This window comes from Ptychodera flava, chromosome 4 (assembly GCF_041260155.1).
Source record: "Ptychodera flava strain L36383 chromosome 4, AS_Pfla_20210202, whole genome shotgun sequence".
NCBI lineage: Eukaryota > Metazoa > Hemichordata > Enteropneusta > Ptychoderidae > Ptychodera > Ptychodera flava.
Window position 1 is genome coordinate 19947283 of NC_091931.1, and position 25942 is coordinate 19973224.

At 37.7% G+C, this 25942-nt stretch overlaps 1 protein-coding gene across 1 annotated transcript; it reads right to left on the bottom strand.

The window, feature by feature from the left end:
- Nucleotides 1-635: 635 nt before the first annotated feature.
- On the bottom strand, nucleotides 636-24528 carry LOC139131124 (heat shock 70 kDa protein 4-like). Its single transcript, XM_070697074.1, has 18 exons — nucleotides 24185-24528; nucleotides 22613-22670; nucleotides 21699-21839; nucleotides 19568-19690; nucleotides 17482-17581; nucleotides 15979-16112; nucleotides 15478-15573; nucleotides 14645-14793; nucleotides 13062-13138; nucleotides 12456-12607; nucleotides 11687-11790; nucleotides 11148-11281; nucleotides 10146-10414; nucleotides 8313-8546; nucleotides 7883-8008; nucleotides 5890-6117; nucleotides 4816-4977; nucleotides 636-4212 (listed from the first exon to the last, which is right to left on the bottom strand). Exons 1-18 carry the CDS (start codon nucleotides 24289-24291, stop codon nucleotides 3994-3996), a joined length of 2613 nt encoding a protein of 870 aa, XP_070553175.1. The 5' UTR covers nucleotides 24292-24528; the 3' UTR covers nucleotides 636-3993.
- Nucleotides 24529-25942: the final 1414 nt, after the last annotated feature.

A 25942-nucleotide genomic window follows, 5' to 3' on the forward strand; every position in this document is an offset into this window, starting at 1 on the left:
GACAATTTTCTTTACATGATACAACAAAAATGAATTGGAAAAGAAGTGTGCAGCAGCACAAATTTGACATGTATAACTCTAGGCATACAGCATCTACTTCAGAAAGCTGAAAGTGAACTCACTAGCTGTACTGTACCCCATCCCCCAAGTCAAATAGCTCCCTCTATGTCATCATTTATTCCTTTGTGCCCTAAAACAAGGACAGAATATTAAAGTGTACCCTGCATGTTGCCATGACTCTACCATAGGGTTTAAAGAGGAAATTTTCAAGATGGATGTCACGGCCCAGTGGGGACGGCATCAAGCTGAAGAGTCTTAATATAAATCCCAAGGGACCCTGTGTAGATGTAACCTTCTACAGCAATTAGCAGGCATACAATTACTCTAGCAGTATGACCAACTTTTGAGAGTCATCATATTATATTATCTCCAACAACTTCAATGACCTTCGGCAGATTCACTGAGGGAATTTGATGCGATTTTGGGAAGCAACGACTGAACAAGGGACTCATTTGCATCATGGAGATACACAAAATGGTTGCCTGGGGCTCTAAGTGTTACACATTGTCACAGTGCTGATGAACAGGCATTTGTAGTTACAGTGCTACTGAAACGACCACACAGAGATCACTTACTTCATAGAAACCGTGCACATTGGCTTGGCATTATTTTAATAATATCAACTTTATGCATAAACAAAAAAATCCAAATAACAAAGTTGTTTACAATAATCAGTAATTCTAAACTCATACAAATTGTCATCATCACTAAGGCTGAGGAACTGTCGGGCAGCTATCGCTTTCTACCTTCAACAAATAAACAAGAACAAAACAGTAGCACAGTTGTTTTACAATAATCATGAACACTACACTTATATAAATTATCACCAACACTATGGCAATGGAACTGTCAGGCAGTTGTCACTTTCTGCCTTCAATGTAAGGGGGACATGTACATGTATTTTTGTGCGAGTTAATGTATATATATGTGTGTTTTGTATGTAGAGGTGCATTGGGCACGTGTGTGTCTCGGTGTGAGTGAAATATATGCATGCTTTCATGCGGGATTGTGTACGCATGCACCGGTTATCTACATTTTTGTGTAATGTGCTGTCTTATGTTCACAAAGACATGAACCAGTCAAACATGTCTGGCATATCTACTGAAATTTTTTTTTCAGAAATACACTATGCCATTTTGCTGGAACAATCATTAAATATCACATGCCATTGTAAAATTACAATAATTCTTGATAAATCTAAAAAGCACTGAAATATTGCTTATCTCAGTCATAGAATTGGACTCACAGGCTGCTTAAAAACATCTCATCCAAACCTAATGATTCCCATAACTTTCTGCTGTCATGAAAAACAAAACTTATCTCACTATTGGTAACGGGATTGTACAACTGTCAAAATTTGCTGCATATATATACAGACAAGCGAAAAACGGAGGCAAATTCTCTGCACTGTAAAACAATATTCCAATAAACAGTGAATGAAGTTCTGTGGATGCCAAGGACACTGCTAGAGAAAGCGAAAATATCAATGTCAAGATTATAACATGCATGGTCTTGAAAGAAAAAAGGCAGGAACAGTAAACTAAGGCAAATGATAATAATTTAAACAACATTTCAATGACTGAATGTTAGCAGTGTCAGGGATTAAAACACAAATGTTTTGAAGCAAGAGTTTTGTGCTATTTCAATTTACTAAAAGTGAAAAATTCCAAACATATGTAAGTCGTGGCTGCTTCACTTTCTGACCAATAAGCTTTACTTGGCAAAATATACAGCTTAAATCATCTCTAGAAAGCTGGCTTGAAGTTTCAGTTCCTTTTACTTCTGCAAAGTATTTCAGATTGTGGTCTCAAGTCTTTAATAGAATACTTCAGTGGTCATTCCCTCTCACATTTGAAAAAAAAACCAAATAAATTTTTAATACAGTAAAATTGACAAGTCTGATTTCAAACAATGCTAATCAACAAAGGGACTTAATCACACACTAGTGACATTCTTTTACAACACAAGACATGGCAAATTCAGACTGGTTCCTGACAAGATCACTGGCCTAGAAAACATGCCTCACACCTTCAAATTTTTCTCCCTCATAGTACTATCCATTTCATTGGACCCATCATAGTTGTACATGTACCTTGGGTTACGAAGGCAAGACTGGAATGGTCTCATTAAAAGATAACTTTGTTGAATCTACACCGATGTGTACTCCTGAAGATTTCTGGGATGGAATTTCTGAAATGAGAGGGGCCCCTACATAAAACTGAACCTTAGGTGAAATATTTCCCACATCTGACATAAATACACAACCACCATAAAGCTTCAAAAAAGCATTGCACAATGCATGTGAAGTTTCTCAACGTGGTGCAAGACAACGAATCACAGCAGCATACAAAAAAAACATTTAGAATTTACGGCTGTTACACTGGTGTTCCACCGTTTGAATACTGTACTGTCATTGTCCTACATGTCCACGGCACTGTACAGTACATCACGCAAATACAAATCTGAAATGACAGGGTAGTTTCTTTGTGTTTCGTAGTTTTGCTACTCCACACTACAGAGGTGCTGACAAAACAAGCATGATAGATGCAGACAGGTTGACCATGCCTGATCTTCGCTTTCCATATACAATTGTGAACGAGATTCTGATTGGCTAATTGAACACCATATGAGGGCGCTATTTACAAGCTGTTTTTTTTATTTGCAGGATGCATTGAAAGTTATAAAAAATAACAACACACACTGGTTTTGTTGTGAGGGTTAGGTTTACTTGAGTATTCTTGCACAACCAATGCTTGGATGCAATGATAAAGTATTTCGAAGAGGAGACATAGTAGAAAACAAAACTCCACTAGTAGCACTGAGAGACTGCAATGTGGAAGGTATTTGGTACAAGTGGAGCAGAAACTGCTAATTTTGCAAAAAATGATGGTTTTGCAATGCCTTGGGAAGGAAATGTTTGAAAAAATCTACAGTACAAGCGAATACTGTTTATTAGCTACAGAGGTGAAGTTACAATTTATTGGGACAGAATCTCTTATAAACAGAAACACTTTCTACAATAGAAATACATCTGGAAGCAGTGAAATACAAGCGAGCTTTTACACAACAATGCACTGAATTCAGTATCAGAAGTGAAGTTGAGAATTTGCCTGATTTGAGGTGAATCTCTTCCAAATAAGTTTTATAACTCTATTCAATTTTAACTGTGCAAAAAGTACATTTCTGATTAAGCGTCGTCATATCCGTTTTCTGCGATATATTTGTTTGTTCTCGTTATTTTTACAAATTTATTATATGAATGTGTGGATGAAGGACGAAATTAAACATTGGCAACCCGACAGACAACTTGATGTATTTGAACAAACGCCAAGTCTATAGGAAGATGGCCAGTGTGTCTTATAAAGATGCCACTCACAAAAACTTGTGAACAGTAAAATTTATATTTAGCAAATTGTCCATGACATTTAGTAAAGCAGTGTTACATTTGTTGAGCTTTATTGCAGTTGTCTAGGTTACCAATACACTCTTGGAACAGTAGGATAAATAATTTCAGACGTCACACTGTCTGTTATCCAGTATTTCTATCAAACATGCTTTAATTATACCTCTTTTACATGCCTGTCTACAGTTTTGTGCATTACAAAATTTCCTGATCTTCATGTAGTGATGTCGTTTCATTTTCCATTGTGCTGATAATAAGACAGTTACCCCACAGACACTGAACCATTCGGTTCCCACTCTGACCCTATCATTCACCCTAATCTCCTTTCCAGAGGTTAAGGGGAAATGTCCGAGTCTGAAATGTCCAGGGGGGTGACTGTCCTCATATTAGCCAGCAGACATAACATGGCAAAGTTGTGGGGTCGCATTCTGACAAATGCTCAGCTTCACTGATCATAACATCACATTAAGTTTATGAATCTAAAATCCTACACTTGAATCGGGAGCCAAGTAAGTTCATTTGATCGCTAGTTAATCTAAATCCATATCTTCTTGTGATTTGCTTTCCTGTTGTGGCTGCTGCTGTTGTTGCTGCTGGGGCTGTTGTTCTTGTTCAGGTTGCGTGGCAGCACCTTCTGGCTTGGCGTCTCCGCTCTCCCCTTCTTTCTTCTCTTCCTTCTTGTCGTCTTTCGGTGGTTCAACCTTGGGCTTGGGTTTGTTGATGATGGGATTGCAGACGGTTTCCAAATTCTGTTGGCAATGAGACAGATCACATGGAAACCATTGATGAGTGTGAATCACGTGACCGCTGAAATTTGTACTGCAAACAGTTTCTGGACAAAACTTGTCAAATGCTTGGTTGAACCAACCCTGCGATTGTTACCTGCTTGTGTTAGGACCTTTTACGATAAAATGAAACTTATTATATATCTGTACAATGATAAAGTCTCAAATAAATTCTATCTTGTGCTCTGAATAACTTCACATTTTGTGTCTCTGCTCATATTCCTGTCCACTCAATGATATCTACATACCCATGATTATAGCGCCCTCACTCGGCCGAAGAGTAAAATCCTAATGTAGTATTACCAGTATCATATGTACATATATGGACTGATTTACTTGACAGTATTCATGTAACTCTGCAATTTACTTTAGCAAAGCAATCATGCAAATGAGACAGACCCTGTGAGGCACACATGCCCGAACAGGCCATTCTCAGACCAATATTGGCAACCCTCTTGTGTTGACAACTCCGACAACACATTCATTGTCACAAGCAAAAGCAGATGCTGTGAAGCACACGTACCCAGAAACATCTCAGACTGAACCAACAAGGTTTTTGATACTGACCTTTTTCTCTGTAAGGATCTGATCTGACATGACAGCTGGGTTTTGGTGAGGTGCTAGTTGATTTTGTGCATTCAATTTAGTGTCGTACCATTTCTGTTTCTCCTTCAAAGCCTTCTCAACTTTCTTCATATCTTCTTCAGGTATATGGTCATATTTTTCATCCTGCTCACGAAAAAAACCCACATTATTTCATGGTTGCACACAAAGTAAATGAATGAAAACTATTTCTGTGTTCAGTACTTGAATTAAACAACTGATTGAAGGATAGTTTTTAAATCGCAATCCAGGCTAGAAGACTATCCTCTACAAAACTCATTTTCGAAGAACCAAACAATCTGTTTACAGGAGAAACATACTTACATACACACACACACAAAAATTTGGAGCGCCATAGTCAATTTTTGTCACCTATATAAAATATACCCCAGTAAATTTTTTTCAGATTTTTGCCAAAATTTTGATAGAAAACTCTAGAAAAGGAAATGTGATGTTATTTGATCCAAAATTATCAGAAATATCACAGAAAAATTCATAAAAATTAGTAAAATGTACTGAAATTTTGGCGGGGAAAAATTTACAGCACTCAAAGGGTTAAGTAAACAAATGAAAAGTATATGAAAGCATAAGACTGTACATTGGCATGCAACGTTCTTACACGAAGCTTATGCATTTTGTACTTTGTCAACCTTTTCCACCCATTATGTCCTGTGTTACAGATCCACAGACACCATTGACAGCTATTGAAAACGTACCGAAATCTTGTGGTGAAAGGGTTCATAGGCATGTCGCCTTCATGAAAATCCACATGCAAAATATACATGTGAAAGAGGACATTGCTCAAGCCCTTGCAGTCGCAGTAGTGTCACAATGTGGCTGGCTTGATACACATCACAGAGAGTTGAGAGTAATTCACCCCAAAAAGTGCAGCAGCGCAACTGTAACCTTACTGTGAATACTCTGCTACATCAAATTTGACTTCCATGATGAAACAATATGAGTGAAGAATCCTGATTCAATGAAGAGGGCACACATTTTGGTATTTTAGGTTATATCAAAATACAACACAATTATTACCTTTTGAGCATAGAGATCTAGTACTTTTCTGACTTGTTGTAATGCACTGCCAAATTCTTCGAACGCCTTAGGCCTGAGTTCGTCTTCCTGATATCTATTCACCACAGGATTGCCTAATTTTTTCAAAGACGCCAGTTTATCTATGTACACTTGTTTCTTCTCATCTTCACCATCTTCATACAGCCAGTTTTCAGTGTCGTCTAGAAGCTTGGAGAAGGTTTCCCTGTCCTGTAAGGGGGAACAAGATGGAGTGTGTTTGTATTTTTTTTTTTCCAGTGTTTGCCAGTGCATTTGGTGCTGTTTACGTTATACTTGACGACCTGTCACCTTGACCAGGGAACAAGGAAAACAGCGTCTTTGTTGAGCTTTGCACACATTTGAACATTCTCTGTTCACCTTTCTGATTGTTTATAAAGCCGTTGAACATCCATTAACCCATTGAGTGCAAAAGGCAATTTTTGTTGCCTTTACAAACTATACTCCAGTCAAATTTTATCAGAGCTTTGCCAAAATTTTGATAAACAAGTCATCGTTGATGACACAGTCCCCACTTGTTAATGGGTACTTTGATTACATGTCCTCAGAGAGGATAGAGTCCTCTTCTTTAGGTCTGTGATAAAAATACTTTTGAATAAATTCGCTTGATACATGTCTGAGTTGTAGTTCAGGACATGAAAAAATCGTAATAAAATGGCCACATGTCAGCCATATTGGATCGTATCACAAAACAAATCGATGTGCATATGTATGACATAGGTCAATGTCCTTGTACCAAGTTTGAATAAAATCCGTTGAGATATGCCTGAGTTATGGCTCTGTACATGAAAAAATCGTAACAAAATGGCCGCACGGCAGCCATATTGGATCGTATCACATGAAAAATTGATGTGCACATCTATGACATTGGTCAATGTCCTTGTACCAACTTTGAATAAAATCAGTTGAAACATGCCTGAGTAATGGCTCTGTACATGAAAAAATCGTAATAAAATGGCCGCCTGGCGGCCATATTGAATCGTATCACAAAATAAATCGATGTGAATATGTATGACATAGGTCAATGTCCTTGTACAAAGTTTGAATAAAATCGGTTGAGATATGCCTGAATTATGGCTCTGTACATGAAAAAATCGTAACAAAATGGCCGCCTGGCGGCCATATTGGATCGTATCACAAAACAAATTGATGTGCATATCTATGACATTGGTCAATGTCCTTGTACCAGCTTTGAATAAAATCAGTTGAAACATGTCTGAGTTATGGCTCTGTACATGAAAAAATCATAATAAAATGGCCGCCTGGCAGCCATATTGGATCGTATCAAAAAACAAATTGACGTGCATCTGTATGACATATGAAGTAATCCTTGTACCAAGTTTGAATGAAATCGCTCCAGGCATCTCTGAGATATCTGCGTGAACGGACGGACGCACGCACGGACGGACGCACGCACGCACGCACACACGCACGGACATGACCAAACCTATAAGTCCCCCCGGACGGTGTCCGTGGGGACTAAAAACTGCAGGTAATTAAATGTGATGTGCATTTGCTCCAAAATTATCAAAACTAATAAGGAAAAATTCATAAAAATTGGTAAAATGTTGTACTAAAATTTTGGTGGGAAAAATTACAGCACTCATAGGGTTAATATCCACTGAACCATATCAGCTGCTCGTCAGTTCATGTTCAGTCTTTGAACAAATTTCTAGAAGATGACACTCAATGCAGCCAACATTGCAACAAGATTACAAGTGTGCTTACAGCATGCTCTCTCTCTCTTTGTACTTTTCAGATACAGCTTCATTCTTTCTTGGGAATATTCACATTCCATTGAGGAAGTAATTCTACCAGGATCAGAGAAGTTTGTGAGATTGTGGAAGATTATATTTTGCCAACTTTATAAGAACACAAAGAAAAAGACAAGGCGAAATTCAAATTTACAGATCAGAGTATATTGTTAAACTGTTTAATATATCCTGAATTTACTTACCTTTTCTGATATAAACTTTTCGTATCTTTCATATAATTTATTCCTCATGTCGTACACATATTCTTCTACACTATTTTTGGAGTCTATCCTGTCTTTCTCCTGTTTGTCTTGCATAATCATTTTGCCCTGTGTCAATCAGACAAAAATTAATCTTGTTGTGAGCATGGTATAATCCTTTACACAATTCAGTGTGATCAGATAAGATAATATGCTGCAGAGATCCAATAATGAGAAATACCTTTTTTTGGCTAATGGCAGCGCCAGAGTTGAATAAATTTTGAATAAATGTTGAAAAACCCTTCTATCATGTAATTGAAATGCTTCCGTCCAATCTCCCTTTCATACTATTGCATGTGATGCTGTTCGATCAATTTGTGCTGACAACAGGCGTTAAACCAATGATATGGAAGGGGGATGAAACACTACCCACCTCTTTCTCGACAGCTAAATTAATCTGTCCAGTCGTAAACCGATTGACGTGAATGTCTATTGGTAGGTCAATCATTTTCACTTGTTTCTTGGATTTCTTTGATTGTGGTTCTGCTTTCTTCTCCCCGTTCTTCGCGTCAGTGTTCTCTTTTTTCTCTTCCTCTGGTGTGGCCCTGGCAGCATCATCATCATTCTCAGTCTTGGGGGCCTCTGTTTGGTCTGTTTCCATGGCAGCCTGATACAAGAAAGGAGGAACCTTCATTCTAGAGCTCATTCATATCTTCATTATACCTTTTTGCTAATGTGAGATAACTAAATCTTGTAGTTTTTACATAGATAGTTGTGTTTCCATTTATGGGTCCACAAAAGTAAAAGCAAAACATGGCCCTTAACATTTTCACTGCGTAATTAATTTTCATACGTGCATTCCTGTGCGTAGGTTTCTATGGATATATGGCCTTATAAATATTGATTTACAGGCATGTGCTATATCCTTGTAATTATTAGAGTATTCGGGACAATTTTTTCAGTGAGTATTGCCATATGACAGAGCATCATAAAAATGCACAAAAGGTCATGTGACACACCTTGAAGATCACGTGATCATGGTGGCCATATTGGATTTCACAAAAAAATTTCAAAAAATGTTGCATTTTTTGTTATTTCAATATATAAATGTATTTTTCTCAGCGTAACACTTTAAAAATTACTAATTACGTTTTATCAACTCAAATTTAGTAGGAGGAACACATACACTAAAACATATTCCACATAAATGAGATTAATATGCATATTTATTTCAAGTTGAAATTCGAACAACAGGTACATCTGACATTCAAAAGAGAGCTATATTATATATAAGCTTATATACGGGTAGCTAGTCCGATGTGAATTGTCATTGATACATTGATGTCATACAACATCCACAGGATACCCCAACAACGTTTGTGATGCCAGTCACCGGCCCTTTGTCGCATTTTTCTCTCAGCATGCTCAGCTGCCTACCTTCCTGTCTTGCTTGTGATCTCTGTCTTTGCTCAACTGGTTTGGGAACATATTCAAGTTCTGTATTAGAGTTGTAATTTGAAATTTGACTTCTGCTATCTCCGTCGAGTTCAGTTTCACGATCAGTGACAATTCCACTATTAGCGTCTAGAAAAACATGCTCAAGGGCTTTGTGGGTGTTAAACTGTGCCCGCATCGCCATTTTTAAATACCCTCTGAAAGGAAAACAACAACCGATCACACGATCCTTACAAATCACGGCCGAGAAATGACCGAATATGGCGGCATTTGTTTACAAATTTGGCGCGCATGCTCATTTAGGTTTGACCTCTACCTCATACACTACGCTAGGCTTGAGGAAATAGTCAACAAACATGATGTAGATCAAACAAAGCCAACGTATATCGAACGAATATAAACGCGTACGTTCTTGGCGCGTTTACGCGCCTCCCGCAGTCTGGCCGTTGGCGCAGAATGCGCCCTCCCGCGGTGAAAGTGTTAAAAGGCCTTACATCCCCCCCATCATTCCCTTAAAAGTTGCTCGTTAACATTTTCAGTGATATTACATGTTAGTTTATGCAAAATGACTGAATTTCCTCTGTTTATTCAATTCGTGTCTGAAGTGTCAAATCTTTATCTACCTATTTTTCAGAGATTGAAATGTGTAGATTCCCCAGTCTTTAACCCTTTCACGACCATGGTTTGGTCCAAACCCATTGTTATCAATGGTGTATGTGGACCTGTTTACAGGGAATTGGGGTGAAAGGATTAATAAAAGCTAAATAACTGAACCACATTCCCTGGATGGAAAATCTTCAAATATAATCACCTCCTGATTCTGTTCTGGGTTCGCTTGTTGCTCATTTTGTTTATCAGCATTTTGTTCCTCACCAGCTTCAGTTTTCTTCTGGTCTTCAGTTTGGTCTGTTTCCATGGGTTCCGGTCCATTCACCTCACCTTCTGGCTGCTCCGGCAGTTTTTCAACCATGGAGGCAGACGGCAGGGTCAATACACCATGTATATTGACCCGGATTTTGACCTTGACCTTTGAACTTTCACCCTGGGGATTAGGGGTGACCTTGTTTATTGTGAAACGACCTATCAGAAGAGAGGAAAATATTTTTTCTCTAATATATTCATGCTATGTGAAGAAGTGGAAATACAGCTGAGCAAATATAAAATGTCAGCAATTAAAGATGAGAATATCAATTGATCTGTGTTTGTCAAGGCCTGTATGTAGGTATCAAAAAATGGTGTGATGCAAAAACAGTGTCTGTGATTAAACTGACAGCTAAGGTATACAGTTCATACCATGCTGTCAAATTCCACACAATTTAATGTTGCACACCTGCGAAAGATCAATCAATAGAATGACAGATTGAACTACTATAAATGTGCTACAATGACAATTACAACCAGATACAGAGTATGAACGACGACTCATGTCGTCTGCCGTCAGTTGGTACTGAGTTTGAACAATGTGTATCACTGGAAGTCGTTTCATTGAAAAGAAATCTAGAAAACAAAAGTGTCCTCTTTACAGAGTTTATTTTGTACAGAACCCTTTGGTCATAGAATGAGAATTTCTAATGAAACATATCATGAATTTAAACTTTGGTCTATACAATTTGACGAACCGCTCCAGACCTGTGTATCAGTGTTGCGAAGATTTACACGAGTCTGTGGTCGTGTAAGTGAAACATCTTTCAGCATGTTTGAAGAGAATCGCAAAACACGTGCGAGGACACAGAATAAACAAAAGTGCCATGAGACTATGTGGTTGTGTGTGTGCATAGGAGCTACATGTACTTGCACTCCACCTTCTACCTACCTATGTATGGGTTAGGATACGGTAGACTTTTGGGGTCTATGTATACTGCTTCCAAGTCAAAAGGTTCTTGTCTGTAGAATGTCAACATCTTGGAAAATGGAGCCTGATGATTCTTGCTAAAAACTTCCATCTCACTGAAAGATATTCAGGACAACAGAGTCAAACTCTCAAATTTTTAAAATACCATTTTTGATCTACCACTCGTGGGGGCTGATTTTTGAAGTTCATGGAGTAAATAAAGTTTTCAATGGCTTAGTTTTGTGCAAACCGAAAACTTAATTTTTCCAAATTGACTTAACACAGGGATGGCAGCCATTTCGACTTCAAAGTGTAACTAAATATTGAGAAATTTGTTTCTCTAGTACCAAATTTTGCATGGTGACCCCTGATTTGTTTTCTTGATTTCAAAAGGGAATAGTTTACAGTAAAGTTTACTTAAGGAAAGTTCCGGCAAAAGTTCAAGTCTTCCAATTTTAAGGCACAAATTATCTTAACAATGACATGTCTCCAAGTTTGAAGCGAAAACATGGCATGCCTACCTTTCCTCCTCCATGCTGCTTTTCCAGGTCAGCTTAATTGGGTATGCCGTTACATCCGTGATGGCGAATTCCCGCACACGGAACGTGGGTGACAAAATTGCACACTGAGGTAGAGAAACGAAAGAAAATAACTCTGCATTGAAAATTCTTTTAATCTATATGCAATTTCTCAGCAAGAATTCAACCCGTCTGTTTATAAAGAAATTTCAAATACACATATGGATTCAATCTGGGAAACAATTATCCATTCAAGATTATCTGGCATTTCCTAACTTCATTTGATATGTGTATTTTTGGTGGAAAGTGCCACTCTGATAACTTGAAGTCATTATGTAAAATAGCCAGGGTGTCATGACCATTTAGTGCAAGTAACATGCTATAGACAAAATCACCTTTTTCCTACAAAAAGTATATGGGCCTACTTCATAATACTTGATTATTGAAGAAATTTCTTAAAGATCATCATCATCATCATCATCATCATCATCATCATCACCACCATACTCATCATCATCATCATCATCATCATCACTACCACCACCACCATCATCATCATAACCATCATCATCATCACTACCACCACCACCACCACCACCACCACCATCATCATCATCATCATCATCACCATCATCATCACTACCACCACCACCATCATCATCATCATCATCATCATCATCATCATCATCATCATCATCATCATCATCATCACTACCACCAACACCACCAACACCACTTCTACCATCAACATCATTATCATCATCTCCTTTACCTGTAAGGCACAGCCTCTAGCTACAGCTTCATCTTGATTCAGAGTTGTGCTAGGGTCTTTGCCGAAAACTTTCTTGATGATTTCCTTGACAGCAGGAACTCTGGTAGAGCCGCCAATGATTTCAACAGATTCTACATCCTCTTTCTTCAGTTCTAGGGTCAAAATACATTGACATGGATTACAAGCCAAATACAGGACTGTATTTTGTATAGTGCTCCCTGCTTTGAGGGAACGACCCCAGTTAATGTGTTGTACAGTCATGGGCATGAGATTGAATGAAAGTATAAACATTAACGATAAGGAGAAAGCACATGGAAGGATATCTTCTCACGTTAGATGCAAATTGTGGTACTTCATATGTTTTAATCTGCCTAAAAATTAACCCTTTGGTGGTTATTGCCAAAGAATAAACACAATCATGGTATTAAAAAAAATGCTTATACTCATCAGTAAGCGAGTTGTTGAAATATTTATGAGCAAATGCTTCGAGAAAAGGCTGGAGCATAAGAACTAGATATAGGATATCAGATAGTTTTGATCCAAGGCATGTCATGATTTGCTCGACATTCATTACACATGTCAATCCTAGTCACCATGTCTACTCACTGGAATCTGCAAGAACTTGTCTTAGAGGAGCTTCAATTCTTTTCAGAAGATCAGCAGCCATTTCTTCAAAGTCAGCCCTGAAAGTATACAATAAAAACATGATCAAGATGCTAGGGCACGAGTCAAATATGTTTTTTGCAGTGTAGGCATATCAGTTTACTCAGTGGAGGAGCTGCCTGCTGAGTGTGGTGGATATCTTATCAGTCTTCAGACCATAAAACAGACTCTTGTTTAGGTAAACGCCAGGTCAAATAGCAAAGTACTCAGCCAAGTTGCTGGGTAATTACCTAATTTAGTGTTCCAATAACTCGTGCGCCAAGTGTAAAAGACAGAAATTTTAAAGAACAGCAAACAAAAATATCATATCATTTTTGTACAGTTGAATCTCAATTGAACAATTTCAAACCTATTACTGTCGTATGCAGATAAGAATGGACAGTGAAATTGATCTAAATGTTATCACACTTGTGTAATTGGTTTGTAAAGTTGTTTCAAAATTTACTACAGGATCGGTAACTTTAGTTGAGTTGCGGCAAACAACAGACGGATGATAGTGTTGTTTCACAGTAGGCTTCTGCTGTAATTGTTAATATAAAGCAATAAAGTAGACACTGAATAGTGTCTGAGTGTGTAGGGTAAAGATTTCCTGACTTTCTATCCCTGTACATTTCAACAACTTTCTCACTTATTACTTCTGGAGTATGTACACCTCTTTTCCTGTAAATCATGATTTTTTTTTGCCAAAGAACTTCATACAATGCAAAGGCAACAAGATTATAATGACAACTAGACTCTGACTTGGCTGTGATACAATGTAACTCAAAGCAGCTTATAGTAATGTAATATGAGTCTGTGTATGTGAAGTGCACTTCAAAGTGTACTCCCTGACGTGTGTTTATTATGGGTCCATAAAAGCTCTCTGATTTTCACCGCAGTTATAACAAGTCAGTGCAACTTCTGAGGCAAGTTTTGGAACAACTTTACAAACCAATTACACAAGTGTGGCAACATAAAGATCAATTTCACTGTCCATTCTTATCTGCATATCAGTGTAAAGCACATGGGTCTGTCAAGCCAATTGAATACAGTTGAGCCAACAATTAGCATCATAATGTTGAGATACTCTTTACTCGTAAGGCTTTCAGCTAGTCATAGTGATAACTTTATCATGGTTTTCCCAGTGTGTGAGTGACTTGTCTTTTCTGAAAACAAAATGATGACGCCATATTTAGGGCGCACCCTGTTAGCTTTGTTGACTTTCTGAAAGTTACTGGGCATAATATTGTTCGTATGGGGTTCATCAGACACTGGGCATGATACGCAGTATGGTTCATCTTAATTTCAGATGAAGAAAATGTGATGTGACTTTTGACCTCAGCCATACATACGCTTGTAATCTCAACGCCATTATTTAGGTGTTGCATCTGCACTGGGCTGGTTCCGAAGCGATTTTAGAGTAGTTCTGCTAAGTGCATATGCACAGTTATTTTGGAAAACGACATAAAAGTTACAAAGTTTCCAACATCATTTGCCAGTATCCAAGCAAAGGAAAAAAGGCAGCGAACACACTGCTCACAACATACCTCTTCATTTTTGCACTAACATCTATGTCCTCCATGAAACACTCAATATTGAGGGGCAGTAAATTGGCATTGACACTCATCTGTTTTTTCAGTTTCTCGGACTCGGCCAGAAGTCGCAGAAGAGCCCTCGGCTTTGACTTTGCATCAATCTGTGAAGATACACGACATTGAGAAATGTAAGATGTCTAAGAAATCAATAAATGACAATCCAATTGTACCGGTATATTCCAATTGTGGTGTGTTTAAAAACTAGAATGTCCGAGAAGAGAGAGACAGCCAAGATGGTGGAATTAACCTTGCTGCCAGAGAGTCTCAATTTTGTGTCGCACACCTGCGAAAGTTCAAAATCCATTGGGGTGGATTAGAACTGCTAAAGAAATGTGCACTTGTAAAATCACCCTCATGACTACCTTCCCGCCTGACAGTTCAGTGGCATGCGGTCATTATTTCCCTTCTTTTGGAATGTTCTCACTGCGAGTGAAAATGAAACTGTCAGGGCTTGGTGACACTTCTGTCGGTAATGTTGTGTGTGTGTGTGTGTGTGTGTGTGTGTGTGTGTGTGTGTGTGTGTGCGTGCGCAAAGGCTCAATGTTTTTGTCTCTGTAAATCTTGCAAGCAGTCACTGAATTGGTACGTTGTTTATATGTTAGTGGTGATGTGTTGGCTACATGAACATTGCATTCTCCACAAACTGTCGTCTTGTCTGCTGGACATAACATATTGCACCTGCTGGTATTCACACACAACGCCATCCATTCAATATCATTTCGTAGTAAACTATACCAAACATACACAAATGGTGACGGGATCCTTCAAGACAAAACTCCACTCACCTTGTATTTCTTCTTGAACTCCTCGGCAAACTGGTTGCTGATCACCCTATCAAAGTCACGTCCACCCAAAGTAGGATCTGCTGAAGTTGCTAAAACCTGATGGAGGAAAGATTAACACCTTGGTTACTGATGGGTTGCTTAATATTAACCCCAATCCAGTCAGGCAGTATCACTTCCCAATAAGCAGAGTCAGTAAAAAGCTGTATTGAGCAAAATCTATACCTATATTGACCCATCAAGTCTGTAATGTTTATAGTGTTTACAGGCTCTCAAATATTCAAGTCCTTGTTAAAAATGCAGCATACGCGACACACTATGCCTCGCTGGTTTTTTAACGGACTTGTCCAGATGGTGACACATGAACTTGGCTGGATAAGGGTTAACAATGAGTGTCTAAGGAGCCGAGACCAAAGTGGAATTACATCACAATATTTAGGTAATGATTTGGAGTTTATGCATCTTTTCACATGAAGTGCCTTGTCAATGGTATATCAAACCTACCTTTAATTTTCCTTTGTTAAAAGCACAGGCAGCCACTTGCAGAGCGGAGTGACCCATGTCAACGAAAATCACATTGCGGGGCTTCTCCTCCGGTGCTGGTAAGTCCTGCTTGTAAATGCCATAGGCCAGGGCAACTGTATATAACGGGAAAAAGGGAGACATGAATAATGATGATGAGATTCCAAGAGGTCCGCTTTGGAGTGTTGCTGATTAAACTATGAGACCGAAACCAGGAAAATAATTGCTGTTCCAGTACAAGGCAATTTTCCAATTGGAGACAAACATTTGCTCATATGTTTTGCTAAAGGCAACTTTGAACAATTTCTGTATATTGTAATGCGGGAAATTTGCGATTATGGTCAAGTCTGTTGTATGGACACCTAAACAACACATGGTGAATCAAAAATTGAAATTTAGTTCATAGATCACCAGACAGCTAACATACAGCTCTACTATTGGTAATATGGCGAAAACCTCAACAGATCTGAGAAGATTTGCGGACTTTAATTACAAAGAATGTTTAAAAGATTTACAAAGTTTAAGATAGATGAAAAATGATTTTGAAAATGTCCTGGACTTAGATTGTCAACCAAGTAACTGAGTGTTCTACAAGGTTGAAAGAACCAAATCCATGTTTTATCTGGCACACAAGTGAAAATTCAAATCAAATGGAAAAATTGATAAGAGTTGCAGAATGTGTGCCTTGCTAAATAATGCATCATAGTTTTCTCTTCTGGAGCTGTAAGAATCTGGGCCCCCCCGTGTGTATGACTCGCACATATCTTACTTTTTATATGGTTTCGTTTGCTTGAAATTATTTTCATGAGAATACTCTTTCTTTATAAATGACAAAACATGGACAGTATCAATCATGTCACAAAATTTTGACAATTCCTTCAACATTGGCGAGTTGTGATCCTCACAGATGACTTCACATAGATTTTTAGGGCTTTCTTCCCTGGGTTCATACTTTTGACTATTTTTCATAATCTCAACTTTATCACTTTTCATGACCCCTACACAACCCGATTTCCAAATATGTCCGTTGGTATAAACCTAGCGGTTTGAATGAAAAATTTGTAACAGCCAATCATGCCCGCTGAATTCTGGTCTGTATTACCTGATACTATAATTGTTGTATCTTCATGGGGAAATCTATACTTTGTACACGGTAAACTGTTTTACAGTACATTGTTTGTGCCTCAAAAGTGAAAGACTTAAAACTTTTGCTCAAATTTTCCTCATGGAAACTGGAAACTATTATCTTCACTAAATAAAGAATCAAAATCAAACAAATTTGGTACTTGAGAAACAAATTACCTAACATTTAACAATATTTTGATTTTAACCATCCCTGTGTAAACTTTTCAGAAAAATAAATTTTCAAAAAAGACAGCTGAAGAATAAATGAAATGTTATTTCATATTCATGCGAGGTTTTACTACTATCAGAGAACAAACATTTTCATTGCGTCAGATCTGATGAGGTACATGAGTGCATTACCTGCTGTGGTGTCATTCATAAGTCTCAAACAGTTCAGTTCTGATATCTTTGCTGCATCCAAGAGAGCTCTCCTTTCAGTATCTGTGTAAAAGTTAGGCACCTGCACAAAAATGACGGTAAAGAGATCTGGATCACTTCTCGTAAAAAATGTTTTCTTACACCACAGAGAATGAGAAATAAGGAAAATGGGCCATTTTATGGACTCATCTCATACGTGATATCTTCCATCTTGGCATTTACGGTACTATTTAGTATTCAGCTTTCAACATTTTGCTGCATGAAACTCTTTACTTTGAGTTGGGTTTTCTCAAACACATATTAACTTTTCAAACCCTTTATAAAACATTTCAAATTCAGGTTAACAACAGCTTAAATCATAAAGCGTAACCTCGATATCTCAAAGTGAAAAACATCCATACTGATTGGCACTGCAGAGAAGGGCACATCGAGTACAGAAGTTTGAACCACATATTTATTTTGTTCATTTTACACTCAATTCCAAGTACTTTAAACTCTCTGATATGTCAGAACTGTACAGTGACGTAATTAATTTATTTGATAACTGAAGGAAATACTATGATGACAACTACTACTCTCATCAGATATGTCACCAATTTCCTTTAAACTTTCATGATCAAAATAACCAACTCTTCTTGTTGAGATCAACAGCATGCAAATTTCATTAATTCGAAATTACAGCAAATCAAAAGTTCATCTTTCATTTCTTATTAAACTACCTGCTGACAGTACACCTCATATGCTTTATTTTCACTGATTTTCATTGTCTGACGGATTTTACAAAATGCACCACATTAATTGCATGATGTGATAGACAAACAGAAGACAGGCAATGCCACGATGATTTTTGATGAGTTGTCAGGGACTGCTATGGTGCCTTGGGTGACTGGACACCCTAGACTGCTGAGAAAAAGCCGTCCCTCATTCTCTTGCACATGTGCGAAGGTTCCAATCTATATTTTCTCAGACGGAACTCAGATGATGTGCAGTTTTGATAAGAATATATCACAGCGTGTAACTGGAGACTTAACGGGACAAAGTCAGCCATTTTTCACGAATTTTGTTTAATACGAGATACTACTTATATTGTCTGACATGTTGAAAGATACTGAATGAATGGATGATCATGCATATATTCGACCCCGGTTTATCCCGGCTTTAGACAAATTAAATGAAACCATTGCGAAAATGAATTAATGGTCATGACCATTAATTCATTTTCGCTACGGTTTCATGTATCGTGTCTAAAACTGGGGTGGAATATATGCATGGTCACCCATTCAGTCAGTATCTTTCAACATGTCAAACAATATAAGTAGTATCTCGTATCAAACAAAATGGCCGACTTTGTCCCTTTAATATATGAATGATAATATTTTAGTGGATGGGTAGGGATTGAGCAGTATTGATGCAAGCACAAAGAAGTACAGTTAATCATTCTTCTTTAAAAAATTGTAAATGAAGAAAGAAGAGTGGATGTGGCAAATATGAAAAGAGAGTGCAAATAATGTACTACATAACCATTATCCTGCAAGCCTATCACTTCTGCTGAGTCAGCAAAAAGCGGCTTTGAGCCAAGTGTATATATTTCTACCCATTAGGCACATTATGTTATAGCAGGTTTAGTCAGTAAAACTTGTGTTTGCAGTATTGATATTTTCATGAGCATTCAAATATTTTTTAAAATGCAACAAAATGGACATGCCTCAGTGGTTTCAATGAACTTGACATGATAGTGACAAAATGAACTTGGCAGGATGGAGGTTAATCCGCAATGTTGACAGATCACACACAGTGAATTGAATGTGATGTTTAACATACCAACAACACACAATATCCATTTACATGAAAACTAATCAAACCCAACAATACAGTTGGTCAGAACTCAGGCAAGACGTTAACCTTTTCATCCCCGCTCTTGGTATATTGACCCTTCCGATCTGTTAGGAACAATGGGGATGTACCATGTTTCTGGATGAAAGGGTTTAAATTTTACAATCCTGACAAAGATAATTTCTAATGACTGTGAACACGATATCCGTTAATGACATATGTTTTGCTAACTTACCGACAGTACGCAGTCGACAACTTTTCTTCCAATGTTGGCTTCTGCTGTTTCTTTGAGTTTAGTCAGCATCATGGCTACGACCTGCGGGATGCTGAACTCCTCGGCATCACCAAGGTAGTTTGCCTGTTCAGACAGACAGATGACAACTATGAACAATCTGTGCCAACAAGACTTTCACACTCACTGTTTGTATCAGATGATAAAATGGTACATGATGCAATTTCTTACATGTAAAACTTCTGAGCTTTTGGGTGAAAGTACATTACAAATACGGAAGGTGCATTGTTGAGTCCTGCGGAACTGCTTGGTTGAATTACGTTCACCAAGAGGGAACACTAATACCACGGTGACATGTTCTCTTAGAATTCAGCGAAATTTTTCATAGAACATTTATTGGAAATGGGATGACATCCAGACTTTACACGTGTCAAAACTCAACATTTGACTTCACCCTTTCCTTGGCACACAGTTTCACTTTCCCTTCTGCCAAGTCAGTAAAAAGCAGTATTGAGCCAAAACCTTGTGTATTTTCATCTACTCGTCTTGGTATGTTATAGCAGCTGTAGAATTTACACGAGTCAAAACTAAATACTTGACTTAATATGCTCTTCCAAAGTAACATGCTTAAAGTGTGTTATGGTTGTACGATGTTTGGTCACTTATCTTTTTCAAATTAAAGAGTCTTTAGTCATGTGACATGTGAAACCAAAAGTAAACACTGAAAAAAAAGTTGCCCTGTTCCACAATAAGATTGTACAGTACAGATAGGGCAAGATTGTTTATATAGAAATTGCCTTGCATTTTATGGTCCCATGTGCAGTTGTACAGGTTAAGAGTGTTTACAGACACACATTCTGTAAAGAGACTGTCAAAAAAAATCAGCTCTTGCGTTTGTACATTGTCTGCTTCACAGCCTGTTTCAGACATTCACTTTTGACAGAAGGAATTTTCTGTTTGGGTTGTTCCCTGTCGACCAAGTGATCAGTAAGCTTTCATATATCAATGGGTTCAAGAGAGGACGCATACTTGATACGCCCCTCCCGGTGATGTCATGACCCTCACAACAGGTACATGGCCACTGACTTAGGGGACCAGAAGAACACTAGCACTCCCTAGGTAAGGTACTCCACGTGCCACACCCCTGCAGACAGATTGCTGCACTGCAGAGTGTTGGATGGTCAGGCATCAGCCAAACTCAAAGAATGGATTAAGCAGCTTTCATCATTTCACTTGTGCAAGGTTAGAATTTTCCTGTTGTTGGTGACAAAGATAAACACACACACACCAAGATTTTTTTCACATTGGAATTTCTGTATGTAATATTAAAAGTAAAATATCTCTAATGAAAGACACTTCCAAATATGATAATATTTAAATGGTACATCAGTGTTATCAGTTGCTAAAATTAAAATCTTTGTCCAGTCCAAATACTACCAGTTTTTCATTTTGAGCCATCAAATCAACATGCTGATCACCATAAAAGACTGTCAATATATACTTTTAAATGTAGGATTTGGAAAATACTGAACAAATACCAATGTCACTTTTGAAATGAACTGATTGTCTTTCAATTAATATGACTGAAACAGTGAAATTTTTATTCTCAGGTTTCAAACAGCAGTTTTTTCAGTTTTTTTTTACAGTTTGTTCAAGCAATTTAGGCCATACTGTATCCTTTCATAGAAATGTTTGTTTATAGCTGTTGCAGTGTAAAGAGGCCAATGGTTTATGTTGACGCAACATCCAATCCCCATGTCATCCAGCCAACAAAAGAACATTTTTGGACAAGATTGCAATAATTGTGTAAGTAATCGATGATAACTACATATTGTGATAAATAATTGACTTGCAAAACTCAGTAAGTTGTTAAGGGAAAATTTAATATGGGATTTTTAAATATATTTTGCAAGGACCATCACCTTTTTTTTCACTGGAATACATTTTACTGGTTTCATGAACCACGACACCAAAATTTAAATTTTGAGCCCGGTTAATCTCCTGATGATTGGTATTGTATTGCAAGAAATATGATTTATATGTTAGCAATTACATCAATACAAAATGAGAAGACAAATGAACAAGCAAGGGTTGAAACATATCTTCATGATATTTTAATTCACATGTTCCATACCTTGATTCCAGCATCTCCATTTTGAAATTTTACCACCTCATATGGTAGATGAACTTTTTCTGCCTGAACTAATGGGTCATCAAACTTTCTTCCCAAAAGCCTTTTGAAGCCATGCAATGTGTTCTTAACATTGGAAATCATCTGCAACACGATAAAAAATATGGATTATGTTAGTAAACTAAGCAAGTGATTGATGTAAATTGGTATTTCTGAGAATTTTTTTGTCTTCTTGGCCAACATGACATCTCACATCTTAGCTTTGCTCACATCAAATGTGTTGACATGAGAGCTCAGGTATCGTGTGTTACACCACAAGTATAAGACATCAATTTTTGAGTCTGCTACCAGTATGACTGCAATGGCACTTTCATTATAGGGACTGTCGATTATTTGATATGTGCATGGCAAATGAAACCCAATTCCATTTGACCTTAAATCTTCTCCCCCTTGACCCAAACAAAGTCAGCAAATCCCACTATAAAATTATGATTCTAACTTCCTCCAAACATAATGAATACATGAGATTGTTTGTTTGGAGTTTAAACGGCCAACGGACTGAACAGAGATTAAGTATCATATATATATGCAGAGTTGCTAGGTGTAACTGTGTCATACAGTTTGTGAAAATGTTTGGATAATAATCAAAATGGGGCTGGCCCCCCCCCCCCCCCCCCCCCAAAAAAAAAAAAATCAGCAAAACCCTGCGAGTTTTGTCTGTCACATGTGTGCTTTAATAATCTAAGGTCCTTTACACTCTGGAAGGTTCTGGAAGGCAGTTGGTTGCAGATTGGGATGTCAAAGAGAAATCTAATCACAGATACATGCATTCAATGGTAACATCAATGCTAGAATCGCTATATTCTGGTATATTCTCATTGTCTTACAAAGACTGCTCTGGATCAGCGGCAACTAACCTGATTCTTGGCCGATACTCCCATTACTCGCTGCTTCTCTCCAAGTGATACACATGTCCTACCATTAAAAAAAAAAAAATTATTTTATGAATTCTAGCAGATTATTACAATCAAGCTTCTTCCTCTCAATTGCCAAAGTGCTGTGTAAATTCAGCTTGCTTTTGCACTTCAAAACATGAAACAATATTCCCTGTCTTCAAAACTTCGGGAGAAGGTGTGAAATAATTCACCCAGTCTACTTGTGTTTGTATTTACTTCGTGCAACATGAGGGAATCATTTTCTGGAAATGACTAACTCAACATAAACAACAATACAGGTATATGTATGTACTACAGCGAATCAGTTACAATTAGGAATCGTACTGGACAGAAATGCCCATTTATGCCATTACAAAATACATGACTGACAATTGTATCTGTGATACAGTCTTTCTGGGTACCAGTCCTTGGGCTTCTTTAAACTCAAAATAAATTGTTTCCGTAGTGGGTGTTTCAGTATCATGAGGTTAACTTTTCACCACTGGTGGGTTAAAATTTAATTCAACACAGAAATAGTTTGGCAAAGCTTTGACAAAATTTACAACACATAAGTTTTTCTGTTAGCTCTATTATCACAGGCATGTCGATATGAACTTGGATGAAAACTGTTAAAAGTATGGTATATTATTGGAAATGAAAAATCACAAATACGAAAGAAGATTTCCTGTTAGAGTCATTTTCTAGAAAATGTAACACACACTGCTTTGTGATAACAATTTCGTCAACCAATATTCCTTTTTACTAGGAGAGCTTTACAGGAGAGGGGAAAATGTGAAGCCCTACTCTATAGAGGTGAGTAAAATGTGGATGCTGATAGAAGATAGTGGGATACCTTGTCTATGTATATTTCTTGTACAGATTTGACTCTGTCGAATGTAACGATACTAGTTTGTTGTCTATCTGTGCTGTGCTGTTTTGTATTTGTTACATCAAGTTTGTCACTGTGGAACTTTATGAAAATGATGTAGATTATAGCTTGGTACTAATATTGTTCTGATTCACAGAGTGTATTACAGCTATGCCACAGAAATGTTTTACAGTAAAAGCTACCGTTTTAGAACACTATCTTTGTGATATTTCTTTTGCCACAACTCAACAGGGGAGATGTAACTCCATCCCCATGCTATGGTGGTTCATGGAGAGAGTGGCTACATGTCCTGAACGAAAAGGATGGCTTCATTTTGATCTGTCCACGCTATGAATTATATTATGGCGTGGTACACCGGAAGCACGGAGCTAGCTCAATGGCCTGATCATGTTCCATATAACACAATCTCAGTGTTACTATGGAGGTGCAAATAGATTCAAAGGCCTACAAACCCAAGAAAGTCGGCGAGAAAGCGATTGGGATCATTTTGGGGGCGGAAATGTAAACTACATTAGAAAATTTCACTATTGTGAACAAATGAATGACATAACGTGAGCGAGTCTTCTCAGCTCTACCTTGGGTCTAGATACTACTAGAAGCCAACCATTTTACCCTCTAGGTATTTCGCCTATGTCTAAAATTCCTTAAAATAAAATCATACTTACGGTGTACATCTGTCGCTGTATTCGTTGGCGATGGTTTCGATACCACCAGCTCGGGCAAGAGCAATGTAACACGACTGATTGCCGAGGTCAAATCCGACGACGGACATTTTTCAAAAAACTTGAAATTCAAACGAACCAGACACTTCTTATTGTTGACCGAGTAACTCGGTGAGACACTTATGTGAAATAAAATAATTCGATTCTGAGCGCTTGATTGTGAGTAATGATCCTGGAACCTACTGGAACACAGTACTACACTGGTTATATAGTGCCACAGAATACCGGCGAAAAATCTAGACTCGACTCACATGGACAAGTGTGACGTCACATGATCGCGAATGTTCCACGCATGTTCATTCTAGCAAAGCAAGCCCAAGCCTAACAACCTAACCTGATGGATGAGCTCATGTCATGTATAAACACATGAAACAGTGCCAGTGCACCTATCCAACCGATCACGATAGGTGACCCGATTTTTTAAAACAAACGATGAATAAACTAGTACGAAATACTCAGAGAAAAGAGAAAGATGCTTATTCTTGACAAAATATATCTCGCAGTAAATTGCGGATTAAGTGTTTAGCACAGGCATTCGACTCAATGCAAGCAAACCGTCACTGATGCAGTTAATATGACGGGCATTGAGTATGACGGTTTGCTTGCATTGAGTCGAATGCCTGTGGTGAGTAGAGCCTAGGGGCAACCCAGGGTGCAGCGATGAGGGCGCGAATTAAGGGGTGGACCATTTGATTTCGGGGGGGGGCAGAGGAAATGGGTATAGCAGCAATTTACATTTCGACCATCATGGCAGTAATTGATTGCCTTGAAACAGTTTTTTTGCCCGTTAGAGTCAAAGCATTTTTTCCACACACACTAAAAAAAATCGCTGATTAGTAAACTACGGTACTACAGCACAATAAACTGCTCACGATTCTGTTTGATTTGTACTAATGAAGGTTGCTTTTCTTATAACCGTTGCTGCTCTGCATATAACATGATTGGAACTAAATTGTGATAATTGGATTGGCACAATTTCTCAACAATTTAAGAAATGTGTTTAATATTACACTATATTTGCTTACCATCTTTAAAATTGTATTCAAAATTAGCGATGTTGTGATAATGTTCTGAGTAAGAATCATTGTATGACTGTATCAAATGCAATGTTCAATACACATGAACAATATTTATATTTGACTGAAAATGTGTGAACTTGTCTATACTTTTTTGTTACTGAAATTCTAAACATTACAGTAGCTGAAAGCATATAAAATATGTTTAATAATATAGTAACAGTGCGTTCAGATTTTTCAGTAAAAATTGCAAACTATTCATTTAATTGCCATTCAGGTCACACATTCTGCAGGTACTTTTTGGGACTGGGAAGCAAGCCATGACAAACTGAAGGTATCATTCTCCAATAAAAGTCAGCAAATAACTTTCTTTAGTCGTTTCCATTGGAGAAATTAACTCAATACCCTTTTGTTTTATAAAACAGGTGTAACTAGTCTCCTACTTTCGATTATTGTGTTGCTGTGGACACAGATGTCCAATCTGTGGAATGACGACATACAACATATATATTATTGGCGTCACCAGTACTTTCTTTTGCGACAAAAATCGGTAGAAGAGAAAATGTTATTAACATACATACATACATGTATTAAACTGGTATTTGACAAACACTTGACTATGCATTATATCTGACGCTTACAGTATTGCATTTGTAAACAATTGCAAATAACAAGAATGCAAGTA

Bases quoted from the DNA above. Each gene is read 5' to 3' on its own strand.
- LOC139131124 (XM_070697074.1), bottom strand. From the start codon at position 24,291: ATGTCCGTCGTCGGATTTGACCTCGGCAATCAGTCGTGTTACATTGCT. The intron at 17,582-19,567 runs GTAAGTTAGCAA...ATTTTTGTGCAG, and splicing joins TTGTCGACTGCGTACTGTCG to GTGCCTAACTTTTACACAGA. The intron at 11,282-11,686 runs GTAGGCATGCCA...AATATCTTTCAG, and splicing joins AGCAGCATGGAGGAGGAAAG to TGAGATGGAAGTTTTTAGCA.